The 24,242-nt window shown below is 40.8% G+C and overlaps 1 protein-coding gene across 1 annotated transcript; it reads right to left on the reverse strand.

Moving 5' to 3' along the window:
- Positions 1-15,779: 15,779 nt before the first annotated feature.
- On the reverse strand, positions 15,780-16,301 carry HOO65_040493 (uncharacterized protein; the record flags this gene model as incomplete). Its single annotated transcript, XM_071003046.1, has 3 exons — positions 15,780-16,026; positions 16,093-16,131; positions 16,246-16,301. 3 exons carry the CDS (start codon positions 16,299-16,301, stop codon positions 15,780-15,782), a joined length of 342 nt encoding a protein of 113 aa, XP_070859336.1.
- Between the last annotated feature and the right edge of the window lie 7,941 nt (positions 16,302-24,242).

Here is a 24,242-nt window from a genome sequence, read left to right on the forward strand (position 1 = left end):
TTCTGCCAAACCACCATGACAACTGTTGTGTATTCTTCATACATTCCCATGTCTAGGTGTGACACCAAGGCATTACACACTTTCTTTAGGAGTGTTGCTGTCAGTTGTCTCTTCTTTACATTGTCAGCCCATGCACTGGAACCTGTGTCATTCAACAGTTGTGTTACCATGGACACATGTGCCTAGGGTGATACTGACAGATTGACTCACAATGTTGACACTTGGTGAAGAGCCCAGGCAGTAGTAGCAGGGTCTATGAACAATGTATCTAGATGCTCAAGGAACTTCTCAACATTAGCTTCTTCAGGCTTTTTGAGCATTGTCTTCACATAGTTGTGCACCTGTGAGGAAGCACCATCTACTAGGTGTCCATAACAGTGCAGGATGAACTCAGCCTGGGATATATAGTTGTTTCCTATTAACACCTATTATGCTTCTAGGAAGGTTTAGAAAGTAGGGTAGTTAGAGGGTTTTGAGTTGTCATATGTTAGGACTAGAGGTGCATGTGATTTGCCCACTAGGACAATTGATGCTGGGGCTGAGGCTTTGTGGAACTGTTCTGCCATCTCTGAGTCTGAGTCAGGGACAGTGATCTTCATTGCTTTTGAAGACATGTTTTCTTAGTGGGGAAAGGGAAAGAAGGAGGAGGATGAAAAAAAAAAGAAAAGGGTAAAAGGGTTTTGAAGGTAAAAAAAAAAAAAATAAAAGGTTTGATGAATACAAAATGATGTTAAGGTCATGATTTAGGAACTGGATCTTCACAGCACTTAGGACTTAGGGACAAATATTTCACATTGAAGAGTAAACTAAACTAACAGTTGATTTCAGGTGCACTGGATGAATACTTATACCAAGAGCTAAGATTATCATTGTCAGAGGCAGATTATGATTGTCAGAGGCAGATTGTGATTGTCAGACACAGATTGTGATTGTCAATGGCAGATTGTGATTGTCAGGGGGCGGTGAGAGGCCTCCCACTTCCTTTTCTCTGAACAAGGTGCAACCTTAATAGCTAGACAAACTAAGTATGAAGTTGAAGAAGTCTTGGACTCCTTCTAGGAATACTATAGCTATAGATGCCACCCCTGCTTGAAATATGTTATTCATTAGACTAGCTACAATGACCTAACAACTGAACCTGCTGAATACCTGGAGAATACAAAGCAGCTAGTGGAAAACTACCACTGCCATTACCCTGACAAGCCTAGCCCCTAGGTGAACCCTCCTAGTTACCCTCTTGGCATTGACAGAGCTCTACTATAGAGAGGGGGGTACTGTTATAGTACACTAGTGTCTTCTACATGACTGTTATAGTACACTAGTATTCCTATATGATGTAATAGTATACTAGTGTCCTTTACATAACCACTGTCTGTCATAGCATGATACGGTTGTCTACATAACTACTGTTTCTGTATGACCACTATTCCCACACTACTTTAGTATTCCCTATATGACTGCTATCCTACTCAATGCTAGAGCCTTGCTCACTACTACCAGCCTCACACCCCACTATAGATCTTGTTAACTACAACCTGTATAGATATATAGACTAGATAGAACCTCCCTCTATTACCTGAATATTACTCCCTAAGCAATGTCCTTGTCTCCTACCCTAAATATACTGAACTTCCTGTCCCTGTCTTCTGTCCTGGTATCTGTTACCATCCTGAACATCCTGTCCTGCCTGTCCTCATCCCTGTCTACCTGTCCTGCCTGTCCTGTCTTTGAGCTATTGGGTTAGTCTCATAGAACCTTCCTGCCTGCCTGTGACAAGATCTAGTTCAATTAGATATATGTCTTGTAATGGAAATAGATCTAAACTAATGTAATATAGTCAGTCAGTATAGAATACATTATAGCCCTAGGCCCCTTATATATTGAGCCAATAGGTATGTGTTCCCACTGATTCCTTGACCTAGGCCTTAGTATATTGAGGCTATAGTTTACACTCTAGTCCTTCTTCTTATTGTGTGTATGAACTCTTTGAGACCTAAACCTAATCCCCTGCCTTGAAGTGTCAGTACAGGAGATGCTTCCAGTTGCTTTACTCCTCTATAGTGACTTAGGCATTAGATAGTGCTGCTTAGGCCTATATTACTTTGTCTTAGAGACTCTAGAGCACCTGTGTAGCCTATACTATAGGGCTATTATTCTTTAGGTCTAGGGATTCTAGGGAGTTTAGTATAGAGGGGTCAAGTTCCACTAGGTCTGGATTATAACTATAGCATATAGTAAATGTAGAGGTATTTATCATAGAGCTAGTGGCTGTGTTAAGGGTGAATTCCACTAATAGTAGGTAGCTTAACTAATCTTTATGTTTATAGAGGAGCTTAGTTAGTTTTATCTTGATCTCACTATTAACTCATTCTATAGCTCTATTCACATATAGGTGATAAGCTATGGAGAGGTGGTATTCTACTTATAGCATAGTGTAGAGATACCTCTAGAATACACTTATGAACTATCTATCTGATATAATCATTGTAGGGAGACTATAGTAAGGGTAGTAGTGTTCTAAGAACTGTCCTACTAGGTATAGGATGTCTATAGAGTGGCATGGAATTAGGATTACTCCCTTGGAGAGGTGGTCAATAAGTGTTATGATGTACTGGTAAGAGTGCCTATCCCACTCTACTATAGCTAATAGGCCTACTATGTCAAGCCTAATATCTTGCTATATCTGATCTAGTATAGGCAGTCCCTTTAGTAGCCCTTGCTTCATCTATTACTAAGTATTCATACTTCTATATAACTCATAGTTATAGTAGAAGTATGTAGTATCTTCTATGTAATGTAGCTAGAAGTACTATTTAGCTAACTCAGAGACTATTGTCCTTTTCCCTAGGTGAATTAACACTATAAAGTTATGGATTGCCTGTAGTAGTCCTGTGTAGAGGGGCTCTGACACTAGTATCTAAATTCAGTTGTACTAGTAGAGGTATTCTACTGTGTCAAGGGTATATTCTGATATAGAGACCTTCTATATACCTTTGAGGGCCTCTGGCTAGTATAGTGCTCCTATAGCTACTGTACTTCATATGAGGGAGTATACATTATTAGATTTGATGGCTTCTTCCTATAGCTTACATAGGGGGGCACTGTAGAAGGGGGAGGTAGGTAACTCATTAGACACCTTGACTCACTATACTTTCATTAACCTATTTCTATCTAGCTAGAGTAGTTAGTGCTTCTATATAGTAATACAGGGGTCATTACTATCTTTAGGTGTATTCAAGTAGGATAGTGCATTAGGGAGGGGGACAGCTTCCTAGGGTAGTGTTCAAGCTTGAGGTTATATTCTAATAGGAGTAGGGCCTATTGGGCTTATCATTCTGTGAGCTGGCAGGTCTCTGTAAAGTGCATGAGGTTTCAGTAGTCAATTAGTATATATATAGGGTATTAGGCCCCTTTCAGTTCTCCCCTCTATTCCTTGAGAGCCCTTATGATTACTAGTAACTCTTTGTCATAGATCTTGTAGTTGGCTACTACTAGTGATAACTTCTTACTAAGGTATATATATAGGAATAGCTGTTTACCATGTCATTGAAGGAGGATAGCACCTATGCTATAACCTGATGAATCTACTTCTAGTATTATTAGTAGGGTATAGTCAAAGGTTTTCAGGATAGGGGTAGAGTAAAATACATCCTTGAGATCTTAGAAGGCTTTCTCAGCTTCTAGGGACTATATAAATAGGTTCTTCATAGTAGTTAGCTCTACTAATGGATAGGCTAGTGCTGAAAAAGTTTTTAATAAAGATCTAGTAGAAATTTATAAAACCCTATGAAGGACTATACTTCCTTATAATATAGTAGGGACTTCCTATTCTTTCATAGCTATAACTTTCATATAGTCTATCTTAGCTCTCCCTAGTATAAGAATATAGCCTAGATACTTGACTTCTTGAAATAGTGAATGTATACTTATCAATGTCAACTATAAGGCTAGTGTAAACTAGTTTCTCAAGGACCTAGTTAGCCATCCTATAGTGATCCTCTAGTGAACCTTCTGAGAAGACTAGTATATCATCTATATATGCTAAGTAAAAATCATCTAGATACTCCTGTAATACTGAGTTTAGGAATACTAGAACTGTACTAGGGCATTAGCTAACCTAAATAGTATTATATTCCACTCAAAACTCCTAGCCTAGTATAGAATACAGTCTTCTACTCATCTCCTAGCTTAATATAGATGTTATAGAATGCTGAGACCACATTGAACTTAGTGAACTATTATACCTTATAGATTCTATATAGGGTTTTATTAAACTTAGGAAGGGGGAAATAATCCTTTTCTATATATTGTTTAGTGCTTAGTAGTCAATATAGAAGTATAAGCCTCCCTAGGTTTCTAGATAAATAGGATTAGGGTAGTGGTAGTAGAGCTACTGATTTAGATGAATTTCTTCTTTAATAGGTTTAGGAGGGTCTAGTAGAGTATGAGTAGCTCCTCATATGACATTTTATATAGGGGGCCCTAGGGGGCCTCACTATTAGGAACTATGAGGTTGATCTTATGGTTCATTCCCTTTCTCAAAGGGGGAAGTCAGTGTATATATAGGGCTTCAGGATTGAAAGTGATACTGTTATCAGGGGTCACCTATAGGGGAATCTTGTCTGCCTAGCTCAGGTCAACTAGTCCCTCCTCCTTAGCTAACTTATAAAGAGCTAGGTTGATATCTTTAAGGGATGCTATGAATACTAGTAGGTGTTCTAGGGTTTCCTATTGTACTATAGTTTATATACTATTCTATACCTATACTATATAGATCTCTTAGGGTCTCCTAGGTACCTTGGCCTAGGAGGAGTAGGGAATAGAGAAGTAGGGGAAAATTAGTTGGTCATACTCATAGTTGATCATGGCTGAGTATACTTTATACTATAGGTAGCTAATGAGGATTTCATCCTATTTCATATTCAGGATAACTAGTGCTGAAACCTATTCCTCTTCCTATTGTACTATAGTTTATATACTATTCTATACCTATACTATATAGATCTCTTAGGGTCTCCTAGGTACCTTGGCCTAGGAGGAGTAGGGAATAGAGAAGTAGGGGAAAATTAGTTGGTCATACTCATAGTTGATCATGGCTGAGTATACTTTATACTATAGGTAGCTAATGAGGATTTCATCCTATTTCATATTCAGGATAACTAGTGCTGAAACCTATTCCTCTAGTCCACTAATTGTCATAGTACACTAGCATCTTCTGCATGACTGTTACAGTACACTAGTGTTCCTACATGATGTAACAGCACACTAGCATCCTTTGCATAACCACCATCCATCATAGCATGATACTGTCATCCACATGACCACTGTTTCTGTATGACCACTGTTCCCACACTACTTTAGCATTCCCTGCATGACTGCTGTCCTGCTTGATGCTGGAGCCTCACTCACCACTACCAGCCTCACATCCCACTGTAGATCTTGTCAACTACAACCTGTGTAGATATATAGACTAGATAGAACCTCCCTCTATTACCTGAATATTACTCCCTAAGCAACATCCTTGTCTCCTACCCTGAATATACTGAACTTCCTGTCCCTGTCTTCTGTCCTGGTATCTATTACTATCCTGAACATCCTGTCCTACCTGTCCTCATCCCTATCTACCTGTCCTACCTGTCCTATCTTTGAGCTATTGGGTTAGTCTTATAGAACCTTCCTGCCTGCCTATGACATTACATTGCTTCCACCTATAGACACTGATGAGATGTCTGCCTACCTAGAACCCCTAATCATGCCTGATAGCTTTGAGAGCTTTAGTAAAGGGGTTACTAACTACACTAGTGCTTGGTTTGAATATGTCTACTCCCTATTTTCATATACTAATGAAAAAGAATAACTGCCCCTCCACCAGACCTAGATGCTATGGACCTGTCCTATTAACACTATGCCTCCTGCTGAGAAAGGGGTGAATGCTACTATTATAGAATAAAGGGCTACCTAGTGGGCCAGTGCCTACAACCTGATAACTGATAGCTCTACTCAGCTATACTATCCCCTTCCTCTACTGCTATAATACCCCAGGTCTCCTGCTCCTACTCCTGCTATGACTCCTTCTCATCCTTCCACTTGGACTACCCTAGTGATAGACTAAAAAAAGGAGCTTGCCTGGAATAAGCTACCCCTAGGTAGAACCTCCTGGCACAACCCTAAACCAGATTATTTATATATCTTAGCTACTGCTATACATAGTCTTCTAATTGAGGAAGAATATAATCAGTAGTCAGATCTTATGATCCTCCCTGTAGAACTGTCTCTTCAAGACTATTCCTTCCTGATATACACCCTGACTGACTGTGGTATAGAAGGAAAAGCCTTTATTGATGCCACCTGGGTATCCCTGTACTGAATTCTGACCTACCCCCTCTGTTCTCTATTTAGAATCAAAGTATTCAATGGAAGAGAAATAGAAGCTGGAAAATTGAATACTACTGAAACCACTGTAATATTCCTGGAAAGCCTGAGAAGCTTCAGGCCTTATATAATGTCCCCTATAAAGATTGACCTAGTAACTTGCCCCTATGACCCCTGGCCCTTTGTAACTTAAACATTGTCCTGATCTTGAAGGAAGGTGCTATTGCTTATTCCCACTGGTCTGCCTATTGACTATTTGTGTCACAGGCAGGCAGGAAGGTTCTATGAGACTAACCCAATAGCTCAAAGACAGGACAGGTAGGACAGGTAGACAGGGATGAGGACAGGCAGGACAGGATGTTCAGGATAGTAATAGATACCAGGACAGAAGACAGGGACAGGAAGTTCAGTATATTCAGGGTAGGAGATGAGGACATTGCTTAGGGAGCAACATTCAGGTAATAGAGGGAGGTTCTATCTAGTCTATATATCTACACAGGTTGTAGTTGACAAGATCTACAGTGGGGTGTGAGGCTGGTAGTGGTGAGCAAGGCTCTAGTATTAAGTAGGATAGCAGTCATGTAGGGAATACTAAAGTAGTATGGGAACAGTGGTCATATAGAAACAGTGGTCATGTGGATAACAGTATCATACTATGACAGACAGTGGTTATACAAAGGACACTAGTGTACTATTACATTATATAGGAACACTAGTGTACTATAACAGTCATGTAGAAGACACTAGTATACTATGACAGTACCCCCCTCTCTATAGTAGAGCTCTATCAATGCTGAGAGGGTAACCAGGAGGGTTCACCTAGGGGCCAGGCTTGTCAGGGTAATAGCAGTAGTAGTTTTCTACTAGCTACTTTACATTCTCCAGGTATTCAGTGGGTTCAGTTATTAGGTCATTATAGCTAGTCTAATAAACAACATATTTCAAGTGGGGGCAGTGTCTATAGCTATAGTGTTCCTAGAAGGAGTCCAAGACTTCTTCAACTTCATACTCAGTTTATCTTGCTACTTCAATATGAGGTGGAGGTAGATGAACTTGACTAGGGATAGGATTAGAGGTGTTAGTATATCAGAGCTTAGATATATGAAAAATAGGATGAATCCTCATAGAGGCAGGTAACTCAAGTTTATAAGTGTATAGGCTTATGATCTTATAGATATAGAATAGTCCTAAGTTCTTCTAGTCTAGCTTCTTCTGAGGCCAGGTGGTTTGAATCATCTAGGTATTAAGCTAGACTTTGTTATCAACTTAGAACTAGTGAGGTGGCTAGTGGTACTGATTCACCTGCTCTTTATAGAAGTTTTAGGCTATTACTATTTCAGAATGGGTCAGTTCTATTATCTCTTCTATTCAGGCAGTGAAGGCAGTAGTATCTCAGGACTAGGTGGAATCAGGCAGGTCAGAGATTAGCTCAAATCCTATCTAGGGTTAGAATCTATAATTCATAAAGAAAGGGGAAATATTAGTAGTTTCAGAGTAATGTATATTACTAGAGAACTCAGCTAGTGGCAACTAATCTTCCTAATTGTCTTATAGATATACTATATACACATGTAGATATTATTCTAAGACTAAATTCATTCTTTCAGTTTGACCATTAGTTTCTAGGTGGTGGGCAGAGGATAGGGTTAGTTCAATTCTCAAGGACTAAGACAGGCACCTCTAAAATTCAGTAATGAATTGAGGTCCTTAGTCTGAGATAATAGTTAATAGAAGGCTATATAACTTCTAGACATTCTTCAGGTATAGACAGGTAGTGTCTTCAGTGTTATAGTTACTATAACAAGGAACTAGATAACATGTCTTAGTTAGCTAGTCTATAATCATAAGGATAGTATTATAGCTATTGCTCTTAGGTAGGTAGGTGATAAAATCAATAGATATATCATACTATACTCTCTTAGGAATTAGTAGTGGGTGAAGCAGGCCTTTCTAGCTATCATAGAAGGGTGTCATATAGCAGTAGGTATAGCACTAGTGAACCTAGTAGGTGATGTATCTTACTATACCAGGCTAATAGTATTCCTAGGACAGGAGGTCATAAGTCTTAGAATGACCTAGGTGTCCTAAGACAGGAGAGTCATAGTATAGGCAGAGGAGCTCTACTTTCAGGGCATTGCTTTCAGGAGTATACAAGTGGTCTTATATATATAAGTAGCCTTTATACTCTAAGCACTTAGCTAGGGTAAGTTTTAGTAGGTAGCTCATTTCAGGGTTTAGGATTATAGCTAAGGCAGTATAGGGTATAGGGTCAGAATCATATATAGTGTAGAAGAGTTCTTATAGATTTGTTAGTAGGATGATCTGATTCAGGTGAGTCTAGTAGCTAGTATCAGGTAGGTTGTGATTCTTCAGGATAGTTTAGCTCTAGTGTAGAAGATAGTTATCACCCTCCTTAGGTAAGTCATCTGACTAGCATATGAGTGAATCAGGCTTTACACCTAGCTTACCCAGGCAGTAAACAATATAGAAGTTGAATCAGGACAGGAATTCAGACTAATAGGCCTAATAGCAGTTGAGTTGCTTTATAGACATGAAGTACTCTAGGTTTTAGTAGTCAGTGATACCCTTCATAGGTAAAGGGGTACCTTCTGGTTCAGGACACTATTCCTTGAAACAGTAGATGATCACCAGGAGTTCTTTGTCATAGATTTCATAGTTACACTCAGCTACTAAATGCTTCTTAGAGAAGAAGGCAATAGGGCAGAGGCTACTATTATTATTGTATTAGGATATGACACCAGCTGATATATAATCAGACATATTAGTCTCAAGGATAATATCTTTATCCTAATTGAAATAGGCTAGGACAGGGGTAGAGGAGAAGTGGTCTTTCAGGGTTCAGAACACTGATTCACAGGTAGAATCCTATATAAAAGGGACATCTTTCTTTATCAAGTATATCAATAGGGCAACTAAGCTAGAGAAGTCATGAATGAAGTAGTAGTAAAAGTTACTAAAGCTAAGGAAGGCTTAGGTATCTATTAGGGATTTCAGGGTAGGCTAATTATATACTATTATGACCTTAGCTAGGTCTATTTGAATACTATTATAGCTGATGATTAAGCCTAGGAACTTGGTTTCAGTGTAGTAGAACTCATATATAGGAGCCTAGGCATATAATCCAGTGGTGCAGAGGCATTTGAGGACTGTATAGATGTGTTCAGTATATTCTTTATAGGTATGAGTGTAAATCAGGATGTCATCTAAATACACTGTGTAGAATAGGTCAAGATATTCTCTTAGGGAAGAGTTAATGTATTATTAGAAGGAGGATAGGGCTCCTATCAGTCTAAATAGTATAACTAGGCTCTCAAAGAGGCTAAAACACATATAGAAGGCAGTCAGGTATTCTTCTCCTATAGTCATTCAGAGGTTATTGAAAGTAGAGATGATATCAATCTTGGAAAAGTAGTACATTCTATATAGATTGTTCAGAGTTTCCTTGACTAAAGGCAGTAGGTATCAGTCTTTAATAGTCATAGTGTTCAAGGCATAATAATTGACATAGAAACACAGTCCTCCATTAGTCTTCTTCATGAATAGAACAGGAGAGGTAACATGTGAGGAGCTAGGGCAGATAAAACCTTTCTAGAGATTTTCATTGAGCTATTCATAGAGGGCTTTTAGTTCATCTCAGGACATAGAGTACAGGGGCCTGAAAGGCAGTTTCACACCTTCTACCAGGGGGATATAGTGATCCATAGGTTAGTGTAGTAGTAGTTTTTCTACCTCACAAGGGGAGAAAACATTAGTGAAATCTAACAATTCAGTAGGTAGGGAAAAGGGTTCAGGTTTCTAGGGACTTATAGAGTCCAGGGAGTCAGAACAGTTCAGGATTCAATCAATTTCTTCTAGTGTCATTATAAACAGTTGATAGGCAGACCAGTGGGAATAGGCAATGGCACCTTCCTTTGAGATCAGGACAATGTTTAAGTTGTGAAGGGCCTAGGGTCATAGGGGTAAGTTACTAGGTTAATCTTTATAGGGGACATTGTATAAGGCCTGAAGCTTCTTAGGCTTTCTAGGAATATTACAGTGGTTTCAGTAGTATTCAATTTTCTAGCTTCTATTTCTCTTCCATTGAATACTTCAATTCCAAATAGAGAATAGAGGGGGTAGGTCAGAATTCAGTACAGGGATACCTAGGTGGCATCAATGAAGGCTTTTCCTTCTACACCACAGTTAGTCAGGGTATATATTAGGAAGGAATTGTCATAGGCAGGCAGGAAGGTTCTATGAGACTAACCCAATAGCTCAAAGACAGGACAGGCAGGACAGGTAGACAGGGACAAGGACAGGCAGGACAGGATGTTCAGGATGGTAACAGATACCAGGACAGAAGACAGGGACAGGAAGTTCAGTATATTCAGGGTAGGAGATGAGGATGTTGCTTGGGGAGCAACATTCAGGTAACAGAGGGAGGTTCTATCTAGTCTATATATCTACACAGGTTGTAGTTGACAAGATCTACAGTGGGGTGTGAGGCTGGTAGCAGTGAGTGAGGCTCCAGCATTGAGCAGGACAGCAGTCATGCAGGGAACACTAAAGTAGTGTAGGAACAGTGGTCATACAGAAACAGTGGTCATGCAGACAACAGTATCATGCTATGATGGACAGTGGTTATGCAAAGGACACTAGCATGCTGTTACATTATGCAGGAACACTAGTGTACTGTAATAGTCATGCAGAAGATGCTAGTGTACTGTGACAGTACCCCCCTCTCTATGGCAGAGCTCTGTCAATACTAAGAGGGTAACCAGGAGGGTTCACCTAGGGGCCAGGCTTGTCAGGGTAACAGCAGTGGTAGTTTTCCACTAGCTGCTTTACATTCTCCAGGTATTCAGTGGGTTCAGTTATTAGGTCATTGTAGCCAGTCCAATGAACAACATATTTCAAGTGGGGGCAGTGTCCATAGCCATAGTGTTCCCAGAAGGAGTCCAAGACTTCTTCAACTTCATACTCAGTTTATCCAGCCACTTCAATGTGAGGTAGAGGTGGATGAACTTGACTAGGGATAGGATCAGAGGTGTCAGTGTATTAGAGCTTAGACACATGAAAAACAGGATGAATCCTTATAGAGGCAGGCAACTCAAGTTTATAAGTGTACAGGCTTATGATCTTGCAGATGTAGAACAGTCCCAAGTTCTTCCAGTCTAGCTTCTTCTGAGGCTAGGCAGTTTGAATCATCCAGGCATCAAGCCAGACTTTATCATCAACTTAGAACTGGTGAGGTGGCTGGCAGTGCTGATTCACCTGCTCTTCATGGAAGTTTTGGGCCATTGCCATTTCAGAACAGGTCAGTTCTATTATCTCTTCCATTTAGGCAGTGAAGGCAGTAGTGTCTTAGGACTGGGCAGAATCAGGTAGGTCAGAGATTAGCTTGAATCCCATCCAGGGTTAGAATCCATAATTCACAAAGAAAGGGGAAATATTAGTAGTTTCAGAGTAATGTGCATTGCCAGAGAACTCAGCTAGTGGCAACCAATCTTCCCAATTATCTTGTAGATATGCTATGTACACACATAGATATTGTTCCAAGACCAAATTCATTCTTTCAGTTTGACCATCAGTTTCTAGGTGGTGGGCAGAGGACAGGGTTAGTTCAATTCTCAAGGACTGAGACAGGCACCTCTAAAATTCAGCAATGAATTGAGGTCCTTGGTCTGAGACAATAGTCAATGGAAGGCCATACAACTTCCAGACATTCTTCAGGTATAGATAGGCAGTGTCTTCAGTATTACAGTTGCTATGACAAGGAACCAGATGACACATCTTGGTTAGCTGGTCTACAATCACAAGGATAGCATTGTAGCCATTGCTCTTAGGCAGGTAGGTGATAAAATCAATGGATATATCACACCATGCTCTCTTAGGAATTGGCAGCAGGTGAAGCAGGCCTTTCTAGCCATCACAGAAGGGTGTCATGTGGTGGCAGGTATGGCACTGGTGAACCCAGTAGGCAATGTATCTTGCTATGCCAGGCCAATAGTATTCCTAGGACAGGAGGTTGTAAGTCTTGGAATGACCTAGGTGTCCCAAGACAGGAGAGTCATAGTACAGGTGGAGGAGCTCTGCTTTCAGGGCATTGCTTTTGGGAATGTACAAGTGGTCTCATATGTACAAGTAGCCTTCACACTCTGAGCACTCAGCCAGGGTGAGTGTCAGCAGGTGGCTTGTTTCAGGGTTTAGGATTGCAGCTAAGGTAGCACAGGGTATAGGGTCAGAATCATATATAGTGTAGAAGAGTTCTTACAGATTCATCAGCAGGATGATCTGATTCAGGTGAGTCTAGTGGCTAGCATTGGGTAGGTTGTGATTCTTCAGGATGGTTTGGCTCTAGTGCAGAAGATAGTCATCACCCTCCTTAGGTAAGTCATCTAACTGGCATATGAGTGAATCAGGCTTCACACCTAGCTTACCTAGGTGGTAAACAATGTGGAAGTTGAATCAGGACAGGAATTCAGACCAATGGGCCTGACAGCAGTTGAGTTGCTTTGTAGACATGAAGTACTCCAGATTTCAGTGGTCAGTGATAACCTTCACAGGTGAAGGGGCACCTTCCAGTTCAGGACACTATTCCTTGAAACAGTGGATGATGGCCAGGAGTTCTTTATCATAGATTTCATAGTTGCACTCAGCTGCTAAATGCTTCTTAGAGAAGAAGGCAACAGGGTGGAGGCTACCATTGTCATTGTATTAGGACATGACACCAGCTGACACATAATTAGATGTATTAGTCTCAAGGATAATGTCTTTATCCCAATTGAAATGGGCCAGGACAGGGGCAGAGGAGAAGTGGTCTTTCAGGGTTCAGAACACTGATTTACAGGTAGAATCCCACACAAAAGGGACATCTTTCTTCATCAAGCATGTCAATGGGGTGACCAAGCTAGAGAAGTTATGAATGAAGTAGTGGTAAAAGTTACCAAAGCCAAGGAAGGCTTAGGTATCTGTCAGGGATTTCAGGGTAGGCCAATTACATACTGTTATGACCTTGGCTAGGTCTATTTAAATGCCATCATAGCTGATGATCAAGCCTAGGAACTTGGTTTCAGTGCAGTAGAACTCATACTTAGGAGCCTGGGCATATAATCCAGTGGTGTAGAGGCATTTGAGGACTATACAGATGTGTTTGGTGTGTTCTTCACAGGTATGACTGTAAATCAGGATATTGTCCAAATACACTATGCAGAACAGGTTGAGATATTCTCTCAGGGAAGAGTTGATGTATTGTTAGAAGGAGGACAGGGCTCCTGTCAGTCCAAATAGCATGACCAGGCTCTCAAAGAGGCCAAAACATGTGTGGAAGGCAGTCAGGTATTCTTCTCCTGCAGTCATTTGGAGGTTGTTGAAAGTGGAGATGATATCAATCTTGGAAAAGTAGTGCATTCCATACAGATTATTCAGAGTTTCCTTGACTAAAGGCAGCAGGTATCAGTCTTTGATGGTCACAGCATTCAAGGCACAATAATTGACACAGAAACACAGTCCTCTATCAGCCTTCTTCATGAACAGAATGGGAGAGGCAACATGTGAGGAGCTGGGGTGGATAAAACCTTTCTAGAGATTTTCATTGAGCCATTCACAGAGGGCTTTCAGTTCATCTCAGGACATGGAGTACAGGGGCCTAAAAGGCAGTTTCACACCTTCCACCAGGGGGATATAGTGATCCATGGGTCAGTGTGGTAGTAGTTTTTCCACCTCATGAGGGGAGAAAACATCAGTGAAATCTGACAATTCAGTGGGTAGGGAAAAGGGTTCAGGTTTCCAGGGACTTGCAGAGTCCAGGGAGTCAGGACAGTTCAGGATTCAATTGATTTCTTCTAGTGTCATCACAAACAGTTGACAGGCAGACCAGTGGGAATAGGCAATGGCACCTTCCTTCAAGATCAGGACAATGTTCAAGTTGTGAAGGGCCAGGGGTTATGGGGGCAAGTTACTAGGTCAATCTTTATAGGGGATGTTGTGTAAGGCCTGAAGCTTCTCAGGCTTTCCAGGAATGTTGCAGTGGTTTCAGCAGTATTCACTATCAAAAGTGATTGAGTGATCAGTGAAGTGGACAGTTGGATCATGTTGCTTTAGCCAAGGCATACCCAAGACAATGGGGTAATGAGCAAGCTGTGTGATGAAGAACAAAACGTTCTTCTGACAGTGATTGTTTATACAGAGGCAGGCACAGACATAATGAGTGCATTTTCCAGCTTCTATTTCTCTTCCATTGAATACTTCAATTCCAAATGGAGAACAGAGGGGGTGGGTTGGAATTCAGTGCAGGGATACCTAGGTGGCATCAATGAAGGCTTTTCCTTCTACACCACAGTCAGTCAGGGCATATGTTGGGAAGGAACAGTCTTGAAGAGACAGTTCCACAGGGAGGATCATAAGATCTGACTGCTAATTGTATTCTTCCTCAATTGGAAGACCATATACAGCAGCAGCCAAGATATGAATAATCTGGTTCAGGGTTGCACTGGGAGGTTCCACCTAGGGGCAGCTTATTCCAGGTGAGCTCCTTTTTTTAGTCCATCACTAGGGCAGTCTGAGTAGAAGGATGAGAAGGAGTCATAGCAGTGGTGGGAGCAGGAGACCTGGGGCATCACAGCAGTAGAGGAAGGGGACAGTGCAGCCAAGTGGAGCTATCAGTTATCAGGTTGTAGGCACTGGCCTACTAGGTGGCCCTTTATTCTACAACAGTAGCATTCACCCCTTTCTCAGCAGGAGGTGTGGCATTGATGGGACAGGTCCATGGCATCCAGGTCTGGTGGAGGGGCAGTTGTTCTTTTTGGGTCTGTGTTCCCCAGCACTAGGGCCTGGGGGACAGGGGCATAGGGTTCAGAGGTAGTGCTACAGTTCTAAGCAGGGGGAGCATGATTCTGGACAGGGGGAGCATGGGTCTGGGTAGTGGGCAACATCACAGAGCTGAAGCAGGTCATGTGGTTCTCAAGGTTCTGGAGGAAGTTTGTGAATTCAGGGTATTTGTAACTTGGGGGGTCATGATGCAGCAGCATTGCATGTAGTTCCTTTGAGATGTTTTGCTCAAGGAGGGTCAGCAGAGTTGATTCACTTACTTCTCCCTCAAGAGCCAGGCACTAGAACTTGGAGAAGAAGGTAGCAAAATCCTTATTGCTTTGTCAGAGGCAGAACAGTTCACTACACATACAGTTGACCTTGTCTAGGTCCCTATATGTGCAGTCAAGGACCTTCAGGACAGCATTATAGTCTGAAAGCAGGCATTCCCTATCCTTGATGTATGGTAAAATGAGGGCATATGCTAGTCCTTTCAAGCAGTTGTTAATGTAGGCCATATAGTCCTAGGCATCAGGGAAATGGTCATAGTTTCTTTGCATCTTCTGGCAGATCTAGGTATTGAAGTGACAAAGGTCTGATCAGTCACCTTTGAACTTGTCAGGGTCAGGTATATGTTCAGAGGGCTTGGCAGCACAAGTCATCATGAATAGTTCAGCTGTAGAAAGGGCTGGGGCAGGAGCAGGAGTAGAGGTAGGGGAAGCCATGGGGGCAGAAGCAGGAATAGAGGCAGAAGCTTCTCCTTCCACAACAGTAAAGGTAGCAGGAGCAGCAGGAGCAGCAGGAGCAGCAGGGGGTGGTATGGCTAACTGGAGTTTATCAAGAGCCCTTTGCTCATTGAGGTGAGCCTGGTAGAGCTTGCCCTAGGCCTCTTTCAACTTGTTTTACACATACTCAAGCTGGCCCTGAGTTGCCTGAAGGTTGGCAGTGAGACTGTCTCATGCAGCAGTGTGGTTAGTGGACTCAGTAGTCAGCATGTGGTTCAAGGTGGCAATTTCAGCTTCTTTTTCATCAGTGTATGAAAATAAGGAGTAGACATATTCAAACCAAGCACTAGTGTGGTTGGTAACCCCTTCACTGAAGCTCTTGAAGCTATCAGGCATGATCAGGGGTTCTGGGTGGGCAGACATCTCATCAGTGTCTATGGGTGGAAGCAATGTAATGTCACAGGCAGGCAGGAAGGTTCTATGAGACTAACCCAATAGCTCAAAGACAGGACAGGCAGGACAGGTAGACAGGGACAAGGACAGGCAGGACAGGATGTTCAGGATGGTAATAGATACCAGGACAGAAGACAGGGACAGGAAGTTCAGTATATTCAGGGTAGGAGATGAGGATGTTGCTTGGGGAGCAACATTCAGGTAACAGAGGGAGGTTCTATCTAGTCTATATATCTACACAGGTTGTAGTTGACAAGATCTACAGTGGGGTGTGAGGCTGGTAGTGGTGAGTGAGGCTCCAGCATCGAGCAGGACAGCAGTCATGCAGGGAACACTAAAGTAGTGTGGGAACAGTGGTCATGCAGAAACAGTGGTCATGTGGACAACAGTATCATGCTATGACGGACAGTGGTTATGCAAAGGACACTAGTGTGCTGTTACATCATGCAGGAACACTAGTGTACTGTAACGGTCATGCAGAAGACGCTAGCGTACTGTGACAGGAATAGTCTTGAAGAGATAGTTCTATAGGGAGGATCATAAGATCTGACTACTAATTGTATTCTTCCTCAATTGGAAGACTATGTATAGTAGTGGCTAAGATATGAATAATCTGGTTCAGGGTTATACTAGGAGGTTCTACCTAGGGGCAGCTTATTCCAGGTGAGCTCCTTTTTTTTAGTCTATCACTAGGGCAGTCTAAGTGGAAGGATGAGAAGGAGTCATAGTAGTGGTGGGAGCAGGAGACCTGGGGCATCATAGCAGTAGAGGAAGGGGATAGTACAGCCAAGTAGAGCTATTGGTTATCAGGTTGTAGGCACTGGCCCACTAGGTAGCCCTTTATTCCATAACAGTAGTATTCACCCCTTTCTTAGCAGGAGGCATAGTATTAATAGGACAGGTCTATAGCATCTAGGTCTGGTGGAGGGGCAGTTGTTCTTTTTCATTAGTGTATGAAAATAAGGAGTAGATATATTCAAACCAAGCACTAGTGTAGTTAGTAACCCCTTCACTAAAGCTCTCAAAGCTATTAGGCATAATCAGGGGTTCTAGGCAGGCAGACATCTCATCAGTGTCTATAGGTGGAAGCAATGTAATGTCATGGGTAGGCAGGAAGGTTCTATGAGACTAACCTAATAGCTCAAAGACAGGATAGGCAGGATAGGTAGACAGGGACAAAGACAGGTAGGACAGGGTGTTCAGGATAGTAATAGATACCAGGACAGAAGATAGGGACAGGAAGTTCAGTATATTTAGGGTAGGAGACAAGGACATTGCTTAGGGAGCAACATTCAGGTAACAGAGGGAGGTTCTATCTAGTCTATATATCTATACAGGTTGTAGTTGACAAGATCTACAGTGGGGTGTGAGGCTGGTAGTGGTGAGTGAGGCTCCAGCATTGAGCAGGACAGCAGTCATGTAGGGAATGCTAAAGCAGTGTGGGAACAGTGGTCATAGAGAAACAGTAGTCATGTGGATGACAGTATCATGCTATGACAGACAGTGGTTATGCAAAGGATGCTAGTGTGCTGTTACATCATGCAGGAACACTAGTGTACTGTAATGGTCATGCAGAAGACACTAGTGTACTGTGACAATTTGTGATGACACTAGAAGAAATCAATTGAATCCTGAACTGTCCTGACTCCCTGGACTCTACAAGTCCCTAGAAACCTGAACCCTTTTCCCTGCCTACTGAATTGTCAGATTTCACTGATGTTTTCTCCCCTCATGAGGTGGAAAAACTACTACTACACTGACCTATGGATCACTATATCCCCCTGGTGGAAGGTGTGAAACTGCCTTTCAGGCCCCTGTACTCTATGTCCTGAGATGAACTCAAAGCCCTCTGTGAATAGCTTGATGAAAATCTCTAGAAAGGTTTTATCCACCCTAGCTCCTCACATGTTACCTCTCCTATTCTATTCATAAAGAAGACTAATGGAGGACTGTATTTCTATATTGATTATTATGCCTTGAATGCTATGACTATTAAAGACTGATACCTACTGCCTTTAGTCAAGGAAACTCTAAACAATCTATATAGAATACACTACTTTTCTAAGATTGATATCATCTCTACTTTTAATAACCTCTGAATGACTATAGGAGAAGAATACCTGACTGCCTTCTATATATGTTTTAGCCTCTTTGAGAGCCTAGTCATGCTGTTTAGACTGATAGGAGCCCTATCCTCCTTCTAACAATACATCAACTCTTCCCTAAGAGAATATCTCAACCTATTCTATATAGTGTATTTAGACAATATCCTGATTTATAGTTATACCTGTGAAGAATATACTAAACATATCTATATAGTCCTTGAACACCTCTACACCACTAGATTATACACCTAGGCTCCTAAGTATAAGTTCTACTACACTGAAACCAAGTTCCTAGGCTTGATCATCAGCTGTGATAGTATTTGAATAGACCTAGCCAAGGTCATAATAGTATATAATTAGCCTACCCTAAAATCCCTGATAGATACCTAAGCCTTCCTTAGCTTTAGTAACTTTTACTACTACTTCATTCATGACTTCTCTAGCTTAGTCACCCTATTAACATGCTTGATAAAGAAAGATATCTCTTTTATATAGGATTCTACCTATGAATCAGTGTTCTGAACCCTGAAAGACCACTTCTCCTCTACCTCTATCCTAGCCTATTTCAATTGGGATAAGGATGTCATCCTTAAGACTAATACATCTAATTATATGTCAGCTAGTGTTATGTCCTAATATAATAATAATAGTAGCCTCTGCCCTATTGCCTTCTTCTCTAAGAAGTATTTAGTAGCTAAGTATAACTATGAAATCTATGATAAAGAACTCCTGGCTATTATCTACTATTTTAAGGAATAGTATCCTGAACTAGAGGGTGCCCCTTTACCTATGAAGGTTATCACTAACTACTAAAATCTAGAGTACTTCATGTCTATGAAGCAACTCAACCACTATTAGGCCTATTAGTCTGAATTCCTATCCTGATTTAACTTCTATATTATTTACCACCTAGGTAAGCTAGGTGTAAAGCCTAATTCACTTATATACTAGTCAGATGACTTACCTAAGGAGGGTGATAACCATCTTCTACACTAGAGCTAAACTATCCTGAAGAATTATAACCTACCTGATACTAGCCACTAGACTCACCTGAATCAGATTGTCCTGCCAATGAATCTATAAGAACTCTTCTATACTATATATGATTCTGACCCTATACCCTATACTACCTTAGCTATAATCCTAAACCCTGAAATGAGCTACCTGCTAATACTCACCCTAGCCAAGTGCTTAGAATGTAAAGGCTACTTATATATATGAGACCACTTATATATTCCTGAAAGCAATGCCCTGAAAGCAGAGCTCCTCTGCCTATACTATAACTCTCCTATCTCAGGATACCTAGGTCATTCTAAGACTTATAACCTCCTATCCTAGGAATACTATTAGCCTGGTGTAGTAAGATACATTGCCCACTAGGTTTGCCAGTACTATACCTACTACTATATAACACCCTTCTATAATGGCTAGAAAGGCCTACTTCACCTACTACTAATTCCTAAGAGAGTATAGTATGATATATCTATTGATTTTATTACCTACCTGCCTAAGAGTAATAGCTATAATACTATCCTTATGATTATAGACTAGCTAACTAAGATATATTATCTAGTTCCTTATCATAGCAACTATAATACTAAAGATACTGCCTATCTATACCTGAAGAATATCTAGAAGTTGTATAGCCTTCTATTAACTATTATCTTAGACTAAGGACCTCAATTCATTACTGAATTTTAGAGGTGCCTATCTCAGTCCTTGAGAATTGAACCAACCCTATCCTCTGCCCACCACCTAGAAACCAATGGTCAAACTAAAAGAATGAATTCAGTCTGAGAATAATATCTATATGTATATATAGTATATCTATAAGATAATTAGGAAGATTAGTTACCACTAGCCAAGTTCTCTAGCAATGTGTATTACTCTGAAACCACTAATATTTCCCCTTTCTTTGTGAATTATAGATTCCAACCCTAGATAGGATTTAAGCTAATCTCTGACCTACCTGATTCCACCTAGTCCTGAGATACTACTGCCTTCACTGCCTGAATAGAAGAGATAATAGAACTGACCTATTCTGAAATAGTAATAGCCTAAAACTTCTATAAAGAGTAGGTGAATTAGCACCACTAGCCACCTCACTAGTTCTAAGTTAATGATAAAGTCTAGCTTAATGCCTAGATGATTCAAACCACCTAGCCTCAGAAGAAGCTAGACTAGAAGAACTTAGGACTATTCTATATCTATAAGATCATAAGCCTATATACTTATAAACTTAAGTTACCTACCTCTATAAGGATTCATCCTATTTTTCATATATCTAAGCTCTAATACACTAATACCTCTAATCCTATCCCTAGTTAAGTTCATCTACCTCCACCTCATATTGAAGTGGCTAGATAAACTGAGTATGAAGTTGAAGAAGTCTTGGACTCCTTCTAGGAACACTATAGCTATAGATACTGCCCCTACTTGAAATATATTATTTATTAGACTAGCTATAATAACCTAATAACTAAACCTACTGAATACCTGGAGAATACAAAGCAGCTAGTGGAAAACTACCACTGCTATTACCCTGATAAGCCTGGCCCCTAGGTGAACCCTCCTGGTTACCTTCTTGGCATTAATAGAGCTCTACTGTAGAGAGGGGGGTACTATCATAGTACACTAGTGTCTTCTATATGACTATTACAGTATACTAGTGTTCCTATATGATGTAATAGTACACTAGTGTCCTTTATATAACCACTGTCTATCATAGTATAATACTGTTGTCTACATGACTACTGTTTCTATATGACCACTGTTCCTACACTACTTTAGTATTCCCTACATGACTACTATCCTGCTTAATGCTAGAGCCTCACTCACCACTACCAGCCTTACACCCCACTATAGATCTTGTCAACTACAACCTGTGTAGATATATAGACTAGATAGAACCTCCCTCTATTACCTGAATGTTGCTCCCTAAGCAATGTCCTTGTCTCCTACCCTGAATATACTAAACTTCCTGTCCCTATCTTCTGTCCTGGTATCTGTTACCATCCTGAACATCCTGTCCTACCTGTCCTCATGCCTGTCTACCTGTCCTGCCTGTCCTGTCTTTGAGCAATTGGGTTAGTCTCATAGAACCTTCCTGCCTGCCTGTGACACTAATGTCTATAAGGAAGTATATGACTTCTATTACTATTGAAGTAGGTTAGTTGTTAAATAGGGCTAGATAGAGTGGAGTGATAAGTATAGATCTATATAGGGCAAGCTATTTATATATATAATCAGGTATAATGATAGAGGTTATATTCCCTGAGTCTACTAAAGCAGTAGTTAGGTAGAATCTATTAACTACTATGTCTACTTCTAAGGAACCTCCAACCTCTAATTTCTCATAATATATAGGTAGCTCTTCTAGTAGTGTCTCTTTCCTCTGAAGGTGACTATCTATAGAGGGTACTCTTTTCCTAGGGTCCTAGCCTATAGGTCAGGTGACTTATCTTCTAAACCTTTAGTATTAGAGTCTATGACTAAAGGGGGCTAGGCTATTATATAAGACACCTGAGCCTTTCTTTCTAATAGATGAATAGCAGGGGCATAGGGGCAGCTACTGACAGTATGTCCTAAGGCCCTATAGTGGAAACACAGTCTATCCTAGTAGTATTAGGTAAGGACTTCATCTGAGACCTAGACTACTTGTCAGTGTTTACCTTTGGAGTTATATACTATATATGTCTATGTCTAGTCTATATAGTCTTCTCCTTTAGTAGTTGTAGGAGGCTCTCTAGGGGCTAGTAGGGCCCTCTGTGATAGGCTAGGATGAGAAGATAATACTAAGGCTATATAGTGGGCTTTATACTAGTCAACTGCCTGTATCTCCTGCCAAAGCTCTCAGACCTATAGTACCTATATATTATATTCCTTAGGTAGGATTATGAAATAGTAATATAAGATATCTATGATCTTTAGGGAGATAGAAGCTTTTAGGAGTTCAATCTTTTAGTAGTCATTGAACTCATTATAACCTAAGAGGTATAGGAGCTCTTCAAACTACTATAGGTAGGTGTTAAATGATTTATTTCCTTAGTGGTGTTGGTATAGAGTATAGTAGGCCTTGCCTACTACTATTAGGTCATGATACTTATTATACATTATTTTTAGGAAAGATTCTCCTGAGAGGAGGTAGGCTACATCTAGATGTTAGACCTGTGCTATGGCATAATATACAGTAGGTCCTTCAAGTTTATTAATTACTATGGCAATGAATTCCTTATCAGTGTTTAGGAATTCCTTATCAACCTCCCACTTTATTCAGAGGTATTAGTAGTATATTAGGAAATCTTTAAGATCTCCTTTAAATGTGGGAACCTCTATCTTAGGGCAGTATGTAGTGCTCCCTATAGTCTTCTGTATAGGCAATCCTAGGAGGTGTTTGAATTGTGTGAACAACTGTCCCTTGGCTTCAACTATATCCTGGAGCTGTGTAATGTGGCAGAGGTAGCTTGCATGGGCTTCAACTACTTCATTTACTGACTCTAAAACAGTGGTTTGAGCTACTATTAGGGGGTCTATTTCCATGAAAGAAGCCTGAGGGGCATTCTCTGGCACTTAGGGGTTCATTGTGGGGTGCATTCCATGTCTTCTGTGTGATTTGTGTATTCTGTGTGTTCTGTGTGTTCTATGTGTTCTATGTGTTCCATGTGTTCCATGTGTATTCCATGTGGTGCTGGTGTCACTCAAACAGTAAGAGGAATGATTGTGATATAAAGGAGTGAATTAAACAAAAGGATGTATTGGCATAAGAATAGAAACAATTGTTGAAGAAGAAAGAGCTAACTAATACTATAGATGCTGGGGGGTTCTACACTACTTTATACTGGTGGGAAGAGGTGCTGCTTCTTGCTGAAGGTCTAGACCTCTGGGGCTATTCTGGGGGGACTGTCTGAGAGAGGCCTTAATGGATAGGCTGTCTCCAGTGTGTCTGAGACATGTCCCAATGGATAGGCTGTTTCTGGTGGTTGTGTTTAAGGCATACCCCAATGAATAGGCTGTTTCTAGGGGATTGTGTCTAAGGGAAAGGCCCTAGGCAAAGCCTCTATGGGTTGCAGACCCTAACATTGACAAGGAATTCTTAAATGCTAACAAGGAATTCATTACCATAGTAATTAATAAACTTGAAGGACCTGCTACACATTATACCACAGCACAGGTCCAATGCCTATATGCAGCCCACCTCCTCTCAGGAGAATCTTTCCTGAAAATGATGTATGACAAGTATTATGACCTAATAGCAGTAGGCAAGGCCTGCTATACTCTATACCAACTCCACTAAGGAAACAAATCATTTGACACCTACCTATAGTGGTTTGAAGAGCTCCTATACCTCTTAGGTTATAATAAGTTCAATGACTACCAAAAGATTGAACTCCTGAAGGCTTCTATCTCCCTAAAGATCATAGATGTCTTATATTACTATTTTATAATCCTACCTAAGGAATACAATACATAGGTACTATAGGTCTAAGAGCTTTAGCAGGAGATATAGGCAGTTGACTAGTATAAAGCCCACTATATAGCCTTAGTGTCATCTTCTTGTCCTAGCCTATCACAGAGGGCCCTACTAGCCCCTAGAGAGCCTCCTACAACTACTAAAGGAGAAGACTATATAGACTAGACATAGATATATATAGTGTATAACTCCAAAGGTAAACACTAATGAGTAGTCTAGGTCTTAGATGAAGTCCTTGCCTAATACTACTAGGATAGACTGTGTTTCCACTATAAGGCCTTAGGATATACTATTAGTAGCTACCCCTAT

Source organism: Ceratocystis lukuohia, assembly GCF_044167205.1.
Source record: "Ceratocystis lukuohia strain C4212 chromosome Unknown Supercontig4_pilon, whole genome shotgun sequence".
Lineage (NCBI taxonomy): Eukaryota > Fungi > Ascomycota > Sordariomycetes > Microascales > Ceratocystidaceae > Ceratocystis > Ceratocystis lukuohia.